This window comes from Barbatula barbatula (assembly GCF_947034865.1).
Source record: "Barbatula barbatula genome assembly, chromosome: 25".
NCBI classification, from domain to species: Eukaryota; Metazoa; Chordata; class Actinopteri; order Cypriniformes; family Nemacheilidae; genus Barbatula; species Barbatula barbatula.
The window spans coordinates 9,088,777-9,103,701 of NC_136788.1; the positions used below are offsets into that span (position 1 = coordinate 9,088,777).

Sequence of the window (14,925 nt, forward strand, 5' to 3'; positions counted from 1 at the left end):
TGGTGTACACAATGCAGGTTATTAAATAAAACACACCTCTTTAGATGCAAAAACATCTGAACGACTATAATGCAAAACAATGTATTGACTCATGAGTTCATTGACTCTCATTGCAATGTATTTGCATTGTTTATCTCAGATGGCACAATATATATCATTTGACATAATAACATTAGGTAATCTGAGCTTGGAGACATTTCCAACATGCCATTTGGAAACAAAGGTGTGTTTAGAGAGTACCATGTTGAGTGCATCTGAGGAAAAAGTTATTGAAATGGCATGGGAAAATTAAACTGATAAACTGCCTTTGACCAGACAGTGTCATGTAGGTGGACTTGCCAGAGTTAGCTGCGAAGTAGAGCACTTTATGCGTTGGTTAAATGTTTGGCTTTATGAGACTTGGTAATAGTAATAGCTATATATTCCTTTTAATGCAATGTGACAAGACAAATAATTATATCATCACTTAAGCGAGTTCAAAAGCCAGAATATTTGGCAAATTATTTTTTTCAACGAAGATAAGAAATTCACTTTATGCTTTTTAAAGACACAACATTAAGATTTAAAGGTCCAGTGTATGACATTAAGTAGCATTTAGTGGTGCTGTTGTGAATTGCAACAAACAGCTCCACCCCTCCCTTTTGAAGCACTACAGTGGCTGACCCATGTATTTATGAAATGCGCTGTAGAGCAGTTTGTCAATTTAAGGCTACTGTAGAAATAACATGTAAGCCGTGAATGTAGATAGAAATAGCTCATTCTAAGGTAATAAAAACATAATTAATTATACAGCTCTGTATTATATTGCATTTCTATCAATAGATCCTGCTTTATATTACACACAACACCTTCAGGCATAGCAAAAACTGTAAAACGGGATGAGAAAGACATTTACGTTTCAAAGTTATGAGGGGACAACTTAATGAAAACCAGATAGGAACCATATAGCAAATTGGTATTAACATTTCCTCGGATGATAAAAAAAATTAAGCATGCATTTGACAAAAATGCACAGAGACTTCGGCACAACCTGCATCCATTTAATTCTTAAAGGAGCAAAACTGTACAACATTTTCAAGCTTAAAATAAACAAAACACATGAGCTAGTGGACCCTTCAAACAAATGGTTTTCACATTAGTGAGGTGACAGCCGTGTTTAACTACGGCTTTATGATAAAAATTTGAATCACATTAAATCAAATATTTCAAGTTTTGGCTTTTAAAAACACCCCCACGTCAATACAGACCAATACAGCACACTCAAGTAGAAGCAAAGCACTGAAACAAAAAGGTGTTTCTGAGCGTAACAGAAATACATTTTCCTGGAATAAGCAGCATTGGTAAACGGGAGACTGCTGTGCCTTACGCAGAAATGTGACGGCTGTAATCATTTTAACTGACAGAAAAACACTCAGCAAGAAATATATCTGATTTGCAATTGTAAAGCGCTTTGTTCATTCAATTTGTGTCGCCTGTTTCCTCTACAAACGAAACTCCCCTTTTAAACAATTACATCGGGAATCATTTCTTACTTCTGTTACCAAACCACACGCTGGTGGTGTACGAAAGCCTAAACCGGGACAATATATTAAACGAAAAGTCAATACATAAGCAGCGATTGGATTTGTACTGAGGTTGTGTGATGCAGAAATTATTGTGGGTAGCATAAAACGGTACACAAAGGTCCATTGACTGATCAGAGATCAGTAGGGATGTTGTACTGATCTGGAGGCAGTATCATAAATCTCAAAGGTTGGGTGGATTCGCTGAGACTGGCTTGTCTTGATCGGTGTGCTCTGTGTAGAACATGATGTAAGCCTTGGCTTTGAGCACAGCTTCCTCGCTGACCGTAGTGACCGTGCTGTCGTTGAAGTGATACCACTTGCCCTCGTGCAGCCCGTATGCCGTGTAATGACCAGAGCCGATGCTGCAGAAGAAGATAGAGATGTGTAATTTTACCAAAGAACACCATGTTACTCTGGATTCAAAACCTATTAGCCTGTGATTTGATTGGAAGGAAAGATCAGCGGTGCTTCTGATATACCATCTCCCCCTAGTGGACATTTGGGGAATAAACCACTGCCTCATATAAATTCATTGGAGTTCTCTCTCCTTTTGAAAAACCTTTCTGTTGTAGTAGTTTGAACACAATGGTGAGAGACTTTACATACCCTGATCCATGATGCACCACTACAGCAGCAAGATCATACAGGCATCTTTCAGGCAAGCTGTTTTCAGGCTGAATATAAAATGAGAATTACTAGATGCTACTAGATGAGATTATATAAGTAAAAATATAAATTATTTCACAACTATCCTAATTATAATTTTTTTCATTGTTGTATTGCAATAACGTTATCATTCCATTACATATAACTATGTATTGCATATAACTAGAACCTTTATTTATCATTACAAGTCAATACAATGCTAAATCTACCAAATGCATAAATGTAAATGTGAATCTCACCTCTAACAAGTAGCTTTTCATGTCAAGGCCTCGCATAGGAAACTCTACATAGGTGTCAATCTTATTCCTCAGAAATGCTGTCCAGTGAAACCTCTTGAGATGCAAACAAAGCACCTGCATAGTGGGATAAGGGTCAATGATGTATAAGGATTTTCGACATGCCAATTTTAAAATACAAATAAATAATATATATTGCAGTTCTTTAAACATTAACAATGTGGAGAACATACAAATGCTAATAATGTAAAAAGTTAAATTAAGTGATTTTAGTGTTTTCCATCTATGAATTGGCCATAGCCTTAACAAACGTTGTGTTGTACGCCCGTGATTTATCTTTATTTCCTTGACATGCATGCTTAACATTTATTTACAAATCTCTAGTATTTCGAGTCTTAAAAGACAAAGTATTTGCCTTTCTTTGAATCTTGGTAAGAACTCATCTCATATTTTGTTCTATATTTTTGTCTTTTAAATTAACAAAGTTCTTCTGAAAATAGCATAAAACTATTGTAAAGGTTTTAAAAATTCCATTCACTGCATGCTGTATCAGATATTCATATTTCAGCCACAAAAATAATATACATTTCATTTTTAATTATTGGTCGCACCACACGATAAGTTACACGTCATTGACACATAAACATTTATATCACTGCTGTCTTTCTGAAATCTTCTATCTTCATATTTCGCAATTTTACCATTATTATTAGTCACTTCTTATGTTTGTCACCGGGTTGTGAAGAGTTTGTTTAACTTTTTTTCACAAAGAGTTTTAAAAAACACAATATTTAATAATTTAACAAGTACAATGTTTTTTTCCTTTTCCTAAAAAACTGTTTTTGGAAGGACAGTGACAGTATATGAATATATGATTTATTTATTATTGAAGTTGTACATTGTATAAAGACATTTGTTTATATTTTTTATGTCTCTCACCTTGGGTAGTTTCTGGATCCAGAACTTCTTTGTGGACTTTTGTCTTTTTTTGCACTTGTGACACATGTAGAGCTCGGTCTCATCCAGTTCCTCCAAATCTGTGAAACTACGAAGGCAATCTACAGTTGGCAGAGAGACGGCACATCTAAATGTTAGAGAACAAACCCAACTCAAGCCATTTAAAGCAACAGTACAATAAAAAATAAACATCAAAAGTATAGACGTAGTCACTGTGAAGGTTACATTTAAAGAAGCATAAAACAAAGATTCCTCCATTTTCTCATTTCGTGCACAATGAATAATGAAATACAGCATAATACTGTATTTTCTGAAGATAGCTCCCACCTTTCAAAGTGCATGTTGGCCCTGGCTCTTGGTCTTTTGTGATCTTAATTCTGAACTTGTTTGGAATGTCCAATGAAAGATCTGAAAGAAGAAAAGATTTAGCATCACCATGGCAACACAAATCAATGCTTTGATTCACGCTTTGTTGACGCGCTAAATTGACATTTCACCTAGGAATGGATCGAATTTTCTAGACTCCGTCCCACATATCAAGCAGTTCACCTCATTCTGGAGGATACCACCGAACACAGATGTAACGATAGTCGAGGTCCCGTTTCTAAAAACAAAAACATGGAGTTACACGCCATGTAGAACCATGCTGTATAATTAAACAAGCCCACATGAGTACAGTACAGTTCCTGAGAATCTGGACTTTGTAAAAGCGAGTCTAGCCCATCTATTCAGAGCGGGATTTACTCTGCCCTTTTATTTATCACAATCCACTGAACACGGCACAACACTGGACTTCCTTTTCAATCACCCCAGCAGATCGACTCTGATCACACCATGGCCCCGGACCGGCGGCTTCCTCACATGGCAATTGCTATCTGCAGCTATGAATTCAAAAACAACAGGGAGGCTCTGCCTCCAACAGCAGGGAACTGTGAGAACAGTCGCTCTCCGTGTCAGAAAGACGCTTCCTTCTGTGTGGAGTAAAGAGTTATCTTTATCACCGCAGCCCATGTACTCACTAAACTAGCAGGGGAGATATGGAAAGAAAGGTTACCTGCCGAGATAGTTTTACAGCGGTTTAGAAATTTGCCCCCAACCATATGTGTGCTTTTTTGCAAGATAATGAGAATATGGATTTATTTACAAGTAAAGTGTGTCATTGTTTTTAATGTTACAATATTAGTCAAGATTAAAAGACAAAGAGAATTATTATTGATGTGTGTAAACAAAACGCGAGCTTGGGGATAAGAGGAGGAAGACCAATTCTTAGCCTTTTAAAACTTATTTTTCTGATTTTCTAAAATGTACTCTGTTTTCTGAGACTGTGGAGCCTGCATGGTAGCTTTAGCATGCAAGTAAAAAGTGTTTAGATTGATGTCATACATGCAGCATTTGCTCTCAGAAGGATGTTTGGGTCGGTCAGGAGATATGGCAGGACTGGGCGAGCCGTTCTTGCTTCCCTGCATCTCTCTGTGGAGATGATCCAGCAGGTAACGCAGGAATTCATGAGCATCTTGTTGCTGGTAACCCCTGCAAGTTTAGTTAAGGCTTAAGATATTTATCCAGGCAGCAACAAACACATTTCATTCCTACACTCTTAAAAATAATGCTGCTTAAAAGGTTCTTTCCAGCGATGCCACAGAAGAAGCATTTTTGGTTCCACAAAGAACCATTCAGACAAAGGTTCTTTAAAGAACCATCTGTTTCTTACTTTTGTATAATCTAAAAAACCTATCTCCGCCACAAAGAACCTATTTTAGAACGGAAAGGTTCTTCAGATGTTAAAGGTTTTATATGGAACCAAAAGATTCTTCTATGGTATCAAAACCTTTTGAAACACCTTTTTGTATACAATGGCAACAAAAATAAACAGTATTGTACTGAATATAAATCACAATAGTATTGAGTAAAAATATAGACTATGGTACAGAATATAAAATTTAGGACAAATTTCTTGACAGATTATGAGATACCTGAAACTTGGCATTATTTTCCAGATAACGTAAAAGAGAGCGTCTGGGCTAAAGGCGGTCTGACTCCCCTGCCATAGTGAACAAAGCGTTTTTCTGAACTCCTCAGTCAGAGATCTGCAAAACAAAGAAATTATCTGTATTTTAATCGAGAACACAGGAATCTCATATATACTGTAACAAAAAATCTAAACTCCAAAAATATGTTTTTGATCAAAATGCTGCAATCTAAGATATTAACAATGTTTCAAAATGTTTATTTTCAAATAGTCAAATCTAAAGAAGTTTACTTCACATTATCAAAATACATCAAATCAACAGGAAATGACATTTACAACTCATTTTACTTTATTAATATGATCGGATCATGAAAAGTTCAAAATGTACTTAAAAAAAAATCACAAAACACCGGAATCATGTATAAAAAGGTAAATTCTTTGTATAATATCTGTAAGGAATACAGAAGAATTGTAAAAGAATTCAAGTTTTTTTTAAACTGTTTAGTCACCAGCATGTGTTTTTTAGGTAAATTGTTGCCTAGGAACCATTTGATATTGTTCATCCAATTTCTTTAAGATAAAGCACAGCATTAAAACCCAACCCCACCCCTCCCTTTTGTCATCCAGTGAAGAGGACCTTACACACTGCTGTCCCCTTGACTTCTGGTGTGGTACATTCTCCGTCCTGCCGTTTTCCCGCTTCGTAAGGCCACCGAGGGCAGCTCCTTGAAATAACAACTGAACACCTGGATGTTACTGGAGGTGGGAAACAAAAAACTGTTCTTAACCACTTTGAGATGTCACTAACATACAGGCAACACTGATACAAAATCGACCTCCTGGTTTATACATGCAAAAACAAATAACACATCGAAAATGTGGCAAAATATTACACAAACGCTGCCAAGTCTTATTTTCCATGGATGAATACCCGCAAAGCTGCGCAAATGGAAAGGTATTTGAAGTAGATTTAGTGTACTTTCATTCAGGCCGTAAAACAAAGTTGTGGTCAAACAAGATAAAGATTGAAAAATAAAAACGTTAAGGCACCAGTTTTCTTAAGCAAACAAAAAACGGGACAGATGGTCATACAACTAATTGTATTTAATGGTGCTTTCGTTGTACATTTCTATGGTTTTGCAACTTGACAGAACCAGTTAATTCTTGACTAAACTATTCCTTTAAGTGAGATCACTTTCTGGCCATCGGCTGCCAAAACAATTTGCCGTTCAAAGACCTCTGGAACCTGAAGTTAAGTGAAATAAACGCTTCCTCTGACAAGTTCAAAATAACAGTGGCTGTACGGTGGATGTGATATCTGGCACGAGCCGTTGGCTGCGGTGTATGCGTCAGCTCAGCCAGTGTAAGGTTGGCTGCGGTGAGCAGGCAGACGGCCTAATCCCTCCGCTGGCTGCTCACCAAACTCTACTCCCGCCAGCACACTGGCCACAGATCCATCGCTGTCTGCGGCACATCCCTGAGGCTCCAAGAAAGAGCCGGGAGGCATTCCGACCTCAACCACCCAGGCCACCCGCACACCCTGCCGGGTTACGCATCACTGGCTGCCCTTGGCTTGGGGTCACAACGGTTACTCTTACCTTAGGGACTGGAGAATGGCGTTCATGAAGCAGGTGTTGCCCAGGTTACGCAGGCCTGTGGCGCAAAAGGCCGGGGAGCCTTCCTGTGTGGGATCATTTAGAGAAAATTATGGCTCCAGAAGATGTTTGACAAATGATGCATGTACATTTCTTAATTAAAACGAATGTTACAGTACAGTTTAGTACAGTTTTTTTTATCATTAACAAGGCTTACTTGAGCAGCCTTATGATTTTTTTAAAACACCAATGCAGCATCTCTACGATTAATTATTCTACGTCATTGACATAAGTGAGATATGTGGATGATCATATAAACTTTTCTGAACCATATCTTAACAGACTGTAATGTTATATGGACGGGTTTGAACGTAAACAACTCCCGTCCAAAAGAACTTCTGCTTTCAGTTTCTTTACAACAAAATACAACCAACAGAAAATGTGGTGCCGAGTTAAAATGTTAAACTAATATCTTCAATATTTAATTATATATTGTATGAACAAACAAATAAATAAAAACAAACTGAAACCGAAAGTACTTTTAGACCAGCGTTTACATCTTATGAAGTGGTCTATAGATTTGACATTTGACAATTGATAGACTTACACCATCTTTCTTCAGTTTGCTGTCGGGAGAGGAACTGTCTGAAAGTTTTCTCTTCCTTTGCCTGTCAGTATTAGACACAGAGCTGTGATAGAAGATAAAAACATAATAAATGTGCGTGCGATTCATGTAGAATTATGTAGAATAAACCATATTTATTAGGCCTTATAACAAGGTTTTTTTTACATTATTTAATTGCTATTCATGTCTAAACGTGCAATATTGTATTACTTTTAAGAGTGGCCTTGATTCAAATCTATTGCAGCACAACAATGCAAATGAACTGTGCATCAGCCTTGACTTACTTTTCCAAACTCTGCAGATGCTCTCTGACCCACTGTACGTGCCCCAGTTTTGTGTCGTTCACCACAAATTCATCACATCTGTAACTGTAAAAACACAGGTCAACAAAAATGTTTGCAATTAAATGGACAGTTCACCAAAATATGAAACTTCTATCATTTACTCACCCTCGAGTTGTTCCAAATTTGCTTACATTTCTTTGTTCTGGTGAATATTTGGAAGACTGCCCAAACAGTTCATTTCCACCATTGACTACCAAAGCAGAAAAATTACAACGTGTCCCAGAACTCTTTGTTTATGTACATTGTTTAAAATATACTCTTTTGTGTTTAGCAAAACAAAGAAGCTTTTTTCCAAATATAGTAGGTCAAGAACTGCTTGGTTCCTACCATTCTTACAAAGTTCTTTCTCTGTGTTTAACAGAAAAAAGACATTTATACAGATTTCAAACAACTCGAGGGTTAGTAAATAAAGACAGAATTTACTTAAATTTTTGGGTGAGCTGTTCCTTTAAGCCTGCCTCTAAAAAGACATCTCTGCTTATTGGTGTTGTCATAAAAATGTGTCTGAAATAAAGCTTGAAATTAACTAACCAGAATGTGCTATAACTGTTACAGTCCATGCACACAGAGTGCTGCTGACATTTTTCTCGCTCTGGCTTTCTTTGACTGCCAGCCGGAACCTGTATGTCCTCGAAATGCTTTTTCGCATGGCCATTAACATACCTGCCGGATGACAACAAAGCTCTTTAATGACGGTTGTCTTACCATAAACAGCTTAAATATCATTTTTCATCATTCTCAACACAACAACCTATAAGAATACTTCTAAATGCATTATTTTAATGATAAAAAAGGAACCCGACCACACGCAGACTGACAATATAAATTTTCTTTTGATGTACACACACAGATGCTTACCTTCCACAATGCACGTTCAGACACGTCAGGCAAACCCAGGGACTTTTGTTTGATCTGCAAACTACAAAAATAGCCACGATATGATTCATTCATGCACGGCCGGTATGAATAAAACCAGACCAGCATGGCCACAACATGAGACTTTCTGCAGTAAACATGCTTGTTTGATAAACAGTTCTTTGTGCGGTGATAAGCATCACGTAAACCTCGTGTGAATCTGTTTTGAATGTAATCTCCGGCTTGCCTGCTGGGAAAGTAAGCTTGGTTCTAATTGCCTTGATCGCCTTCCCTCCAAGCTCACGGCTAGCATCCGAATTAGCCGTTGCCAGGAAACGGCCCATTCTAGTGAATGCTGTTCTGTGCACGACCCAGCAAATGTGGAAAAAGTCAATAGACCCGGCTCTTCATACCTGCACGCCTATTATAAAAGCTCCTTTATAAAATCTAATTGCAGGTGACACAATTTATAGACATTTGAGAGAAGTCATTTTCATTTAAATGCTTTCTAAATCCATGAAATTATATGCAACTCTTTTATCCAAATTACATTGTTGTAAATTACAAATAAAACATTATTGATTGTGTCTTTCAAGTTTAGGAGATCCAAAAAAAGGGCATTTCGTCCTCAAAATACAAAGTTGAAATGTGCTCTCCTGAAGCATGAAATGTATTAAACAAGGTATACGGGGCAGTTCAAAAGCACTGGGTGTGCCGAGGGGCCACCGGGTGTAACACCCTAAATGTTTGTATGCCTTTAGTGTAATCTGTCAATGCATGCAATCCATATCAGTGTATGCTCCAAAAGTACTAAACCGCCATGTTTTGATGAGATTGTCGTCATTGAAGTAATGCTAAAGATCACACACCAGATTTGGCCTCGCTCCGAGGTAGCTACACTTTGGTGTTGCCATGAGACCTAATGGGTTCCTCCAAGTCCCAACAACCCTTAATGGTGTCCTAAAATGTTTCTGCCAACGTTTTACAGCCGTCTCCCAAGAAACCCCAAAATAACATTGACAAATTTGATAGCAAACTATTTGAATACTTTCCTCCTAACAACAGTACACCAAAACAAATTTGTGAAAAGCAGATAAGACAAAATTCAGGTCTAAATATGTCCCGTGCGATTCAGTTTGTACACATTGATGCTGGTGATGTAAAGCCTTCATGACGCATGTTTGCAAACATTATTTCCGGTTTATTATGATACCAACTCTGCTTTATATGCCACAGTATTACACAATATTAGTATTAAATTATTGTTAGATCGACATAAACGAGTGAGAAAAAAAAGATCAGAGCAAAAACACGAAGTAGATTAAAAACCACTAAAACAAAGCTCCCTCGCTCATTTTACTGAAACACACACAGTGAGGACCATACAAAGCAAGACACGGAGTAATGAGACTTGTGTCTTACAGTTTTATTTATAGTTGTTAAATGTTTAACGTTAGATGAACAATGAGCGCGGCGCTTGTACACTCAAGTTAACGTTATCGTATTTGACTGCTTGGCGATGTGTAATTGCTCTATGCTGTGTTTGACACAAGCACTTTCACTGTTTATTGTCATAATTGTAAACGTAATGTCTTATTTCAAGTCAAACACGCTAGCAGTAACGTCAGCCTACATAAACTAACGTTACAAAAGAAAGTCTTATAGCCTACGCTGGTGAGCAAGATAGCATTAGCCGGTTTAGCTAGCTCGAGCCAACTCGCAAGAAACCGACTGCTGCATTACAAATAAATACTGAGAAATCGTCCAAAATGCGCATAAAACTCACCTGTACAGCACCATGAAGAAGGAGAACCATTGGGGAACCGGGTCTGGTCCACCGTGATACAGACACTGGAGTTTAGGTGAGGACACTCCATGAGTCTGTGCTAAGCTAAACGCCCGCCTGAGCTGGATGAATCGTTGTTTTTTTAACTAGAGTAATAGGCAATTTAAGATCGTACTAGGTTCCAATATGTAGCTTCGTAAATGCATACAATGTATCGTAAAGTTGGCCTACAGTTTAACGTCTATGTTATGAGGTTTGGAAAGCAGTGCTATTTGCACATAGTCAAGCTGTGTCTCAAAACCACCTCAAAACCTACTGAACTGACTACCTAGAAGAAAACACGTTTGGGCAGCTTGGTCTATAAATCGTCATGGTACTATAATTTTATAATATTTATTTGGTTGCAAAATGAGATAACTATTTAAAAAAAATGTTTATGATGATGTCATTGTTTTATTGTGTATTTTTGTGTTAGTTAGCTGTATTTTTTTAGTTATTATGGCTTGAATCAAAACAAACCAACTTTGATTGATGTTTTTTGGAATGCGCAATAAAAAAACATGGTTTTTCTTGTGCATTTTTATAAAAAAATTGCGTGAACTGATTTTGGAACCCAACTCTTCATATATATATATATATATATAATAGTTTAATGTTTGGAACATGTTTTTATAAGTTGTATTTGTAGTGTATGTGCCACATATATAAAACAAATCAAATAAACTAATTTTTGCTTGGTTTAAAGTTGGCTAAAACTGTATCTTTGTATAAAACATGAACAAAATGTATTGTAGCGTCTCAGTGTAACTGTGCATTGTTTTGATTGGCTAATTTAGTTGCAATGAATTGTGGGTACAATGTGGGTCCCTCTTGAAGAGGTGCTCTGATGTGAGGTAATGAAGGTTCAATGGATAGTTCACTCAAAAAAGAAAATTCTGTCATCATTTTCTCATCCCCTAGTTGTTCCAAAGCGGTCAACATTTTTTGTTCTGTTGAAGACATAATGAGATATTTTGAAGAATTTAGGAAAACAAAGAGTTCTCGGCACCTTTGACTACCATTTAATTCTTCCCACTATGGTGGTCAATGATGTCTCGGAACTGAAAATTACTAACATTCTTCCAAACATCTTTCTATGTGTTCATCGGAACAAAGTGAATTATACAATTGAAATTACATGAGCTGAGGAACTATCCATTTAAGCAAAGTAAGGTGTTTTCAAGAGGGAGAGTCTGAGTTTAGTTGATGTTCAACTAAAGGCAGATGGTTCGCAAAGCAATAATCTGTTTTTAATGGATGTTAAGGTAAATGGGGTACGTTTGAATCCAGTGTTTTCAAACCAGCCTGTTATAGCAGATGCATCCTTACGCTCTAAAATATCCCACAATCCTGTAAAAAAATTAATAGCAACCAAATGTACAGAAGTTAATTCATTAAAAAAATCAAACTCAGTTTCTATCACAAAGCATTGCACTATAGTCACTAAATGTTGCCCTGTTTTCTCTAATGGTTACTTTAATTTGATTTAGATCATTAGACCTGATTTTGTCAAGCATTTACAAAAATACCAACAAATATACTTTAGTTTTTTATTGTGATATGTCAGCTTCCAGGACATACAGTATAAAAACAAATGTTACATCACATCAAAATACAGCAGATACAAGCGTAGAAGTACAAGTGACAGTAAATGAGCCTTATCCTTCCCTGCACACCGTTAACATTTTAACAAAAATAATTTGGTTAGTAACAATTGGCTAATGTTTTTTGTTCATTTGTGGTGTAAAATTTGTTAAAATATTAAACACAGTTTACAGAAAAATTACTGTAAATATAATGAATGAATGTTCCACTAATGATGAGCATGGTCTACTATGGCGTTAAACTTGACTGTGCGTCTACTCTGGCCATTTCAACTCGATCTTCTTTTATAGGCGGTTCTAGCTTGGCTTTCTCCTTTTTCTCCTTTTTTGAACTAGGCCTGGACATGAAAAAAATGAATACAAATGATATACAAAATTCATTCGAACAACAGCAGGACCAATCACATTAGAGGACTGAAACTGCTGTACTGTAATATGAAATAAAGGGAGAACTTGACAAAATGGCATATAGGCCTACAGACAGGAACTATATATTACTTACTTCTTCTTGACAGCAAAAACAATCACCACAATGAGAATAATTACACCTATGAGGCCGAGGACAACACCCAATATAATCCCTATGGAAGTCAACCATAGATGAATATCAATGCATTGAATGATAGTGTTGAAAACATGTTTTCTGTGGGTAACTAACTTACCGACTGGTATATCTGTTTCATCTGAATGATCCTCAAGACCTTCATCTATTTAAACAGGTGTCACACAAAAGATGTTCATTCAAATGTAGTTTTGCATTTAGATCTAAGCTTAAAATGTCCGACAGACAATTTTTGACATGTACCTGTTGCTTTGTAACATGTAGCATTGCATTCGCTAAATGAAAGGAAACGGTTTCCATTGCCCACACAGCCGGTCCAAAAAAACGTCTTGCATGTGTGATGCTCAGGGCTGTAGAAATATCTCATGTAGCCACCAGTACATTCTCCTATTTTTCTTGGAAGCGTGCAAGCCAGAGTTTCTAGAAAACAAAGGTACATAAAATACAGCATAAAAAGTTCAATTACTAACATGTTTTATTACGGACCTACAAATATAATTGAATTTATGGATGGTTGGGTGCAATACACACAGACATGGTAATGCTGTCTTCACCACAGGGTGGCAGTATTTCTTGAGCTAGAGGTGTTTAGTCTATTAAGTGCATTATTGTTTACAAATCTATGAGGATGACTTACCGTCCATTGGGAACAGCGCTTCAGCTCTTTCAGAACAGTTTCTCATGCAGTCTTTCTCACTTCTAAAGCGGTTTCCATCCCCACCCTTCCCACTGTATCGGAACGGGTAGCAGTTGTCGTCCGTCTGATCATAGTGCATGTAAATCTTAATATCAACTCCTGTTCCGTCATCTTTTTCAGGGAGCATGCTGCAGATTTCTAGATTTTGGAAATAGGACAGACGCAGGTTTTAAAGTATGCTGTCAAATATTTCAATAATTTTAGCATTTTTGTCAAATCTACATTATGATAAGTTGAGAGACTGTTGAAGTCATGTGAGCTTTGTTGAAAGATTGATGTTTAACTAATCTGGCACAGAACACACCTAGTTTTTATGATGGTCGTAAATGTCTTAAGTTTTTACAGGCGAGCTATCATTTTAGACGTTAATGAGTAACATGTTACACCTGTACAACCAGAAATGAATTGTCACAAAACAAGGCATTAGTACAAAAAAGTGTGTTTTTGTATTAGAAAAAAACTATCAGTATTCATCTATTGATATTCAACATCTGATTAATGATTGATGAACATCAAATATGTTCAATTCAGGCACGATTTGGGATTTTTGGTGCATGCGGTTCTGTCTAATATATGGTTTTGCATAAAAGTAATGCATTAAGTTGTTGATTTTTTTATTTCTGAGTTGTGCCAAACTAATATAGCAGGCAGTGACATACTGTAGCGAATACAATAATCAAAAACACAGATTCAGAAAACACTTTTATTTTATAATTGTATTCCAGCACCACATTGTGTTATGTTTTTTACTATTGTACTTTCTGAATTTATTTTTTTAAATATTACTACATTGAAGTTGAGATGCTTTTTAATCTCCTTCCATTTACCCGCTAAGGCAGATGACTCTACAAGGTGTGACAGGGAAACCAAGTTCAAATAATAACCTTTGCTCATACTTGTAAATTTACACTTTACCTCATTGTATCACTGAAAATTTTGCTTCCATTAAGTCTGCTCAATCATTTAATACATCTGTTTTGTTTTATGACAGTTTGCTATTCCAAGTGGCTCACAAGGTTATACAAAATTGCATACAGAACACAGCATACTGTATCCAAGTAGATTTCGTTTTACTGATATGTAAATAAATGACTGTTTTATAACCTGTTATTTACTCTAAAACAAATGATGTAGCTATTTTTACAAGAATTGTAGGCCCTGTACCTTTAAAAAAATATAATGTAGAAAACGCCCTGGGCCTTAAAAATCGTTCCCACCTTTTATACTTATTTGCACTATGGTTTTTGAATTCCATCGAATGTGTTTAAAAAAATAAAGATAACACTTACCCGGTTTTCCATTTTGGGCCAGAATGGTGTGATACAGAGCAAAAATAAATAAAATAATGCCAAGATCCCTCATGGTGAAACACACAGTCTTGTGCACACTGGTGAAGATGTACGGTTGAATGAAAATTATAATGGG

At 36.6% G+C, this 14,925-nt stretch overlaps 2 protein-coding genes across 3 annotated transcripts; both read right to left on the bottom strand.

Annotated features, from left to right (window-relative positions):
* Window positions 1-782: 782 nt before the first annotated feature.
* On the bottom strand, window positions 783-10,935 carry usp3 (ubiquitin specific peptidase 3). Of its 2 annotated transcripts, none has more exons than XM_079450261.1 (15): window positions 10,599-10,935; window positions 8,816-8,876; window positions 8,489-8,620; window positions 7,898-7,981; window positions 7,596-7,677; window positions 6,992-7,074; window positions 6,036-6,149; window positions 5,398-5,511; window positions 4,808-4,954; window positions 3,922-4,028; window positions 3,752-3,832; window positions 3,407-3,525; window positions 2,471-2,584; window positions 2,172-2,239; window positions 783-1,927 (listed from the first exon to the last, which is right to left on the bottom strand). In XM_079450261.1, the coding sequence occupies exons 1-15, from the start codon at window positions 10,687-10,689 to the stop codon at window positions 1,747-1,749; spliced, it is 1,578 nt and encodes a 525-aa protein (XP_079306387.1). In that variant the 5' UTR covers window positions 10,690-10,935; the 3' UTR covers window positions 783-1,746. The 2 variants fall into 2 exon arrangements, with proteins under 2 accessions (XP_079306387.1, XP_079306388.1); XM_079450262.1 differs by having other exon boundaries at window positions 789-1,927; window positions 7,596-7,656; window positions 10,599-10,930.
* Window positions 10,936-11,865: 930 nt separating this feature from the next.
* On the bottom strand, window positions 11,866-14,914 carry LOC306890178 (actinia tenebrosa protease inhibitors). Its single transcript, XM_079449732.1, has 6 exons — window positions 14,790-14,914; window positions 13,441-13,638; window positions 13,047-13,223; window positions 12,904-12,948; window positions 12,744-12,822; window positions 11,866-12,579 (listed from the first exon to the last, which is right to left on the bottom strand). The coding sequence occupies exons 1-6, from the start codon at window positions 14,860-14,862 to the stop codon at window positions 12,471-12,473; spliced, it is 681 nt and encodes a 226-aa protein (XP_079305858.1). The 5' UTR covers window positions 14,863-14,914; the 3' UTR covers window positions 11,866-12,470.
* Window positions 14,915-14,925: the final 11 nt, after the last annotated feature.

Excerpts from the sequence above, each read along its gene's own strand:
- usp3 (XM_079450261.1), bottom strand. The coding sequence starts at position 10,689 with ATGGAGTGTCCTCACCTAAACTCCAGTGTCTGTATCACGGTGGACCAG. Across the intron at positions 6,150-6,991 it reads GCCATTCTCCAGTCCCTAAG|TAACATCCAGGTGTTCAGTT; the intron begins GTAAGAGTAACC and ends TCCCACCTCCAG. Across the intron at positions 3,526-3,751 it reads GCCAACATGCACTTTGAAAG|ATTGCCTTCGTAGTTTCACA; the intron begins GTGGGAGCTATC and ends TGCCAACTGTAG.
- LOC306890178 (XM_079449732.1), bottom strand. The coding sequence starts at position 14,862 with ATGAGGGATCTTGGCATTATTTTATTTATTTTTGCTCTGTATCACACC. Across the intron at positions 13,224-13,440 it reads AGCGCTGTTCCCAATGGACG|AAACTCTGGCTTGCACGCTT; the intron begins GTAAGTCATCCT and ends TTTGTTTTCTAG. Across the intron at positions 12,823-12,903 it reads TGAAACAGATATACCAGTCG|GGATTATATTGGGTGTTGTC; the intron begins GTAAGTTAGTTA and ends TGACTTCCATAG.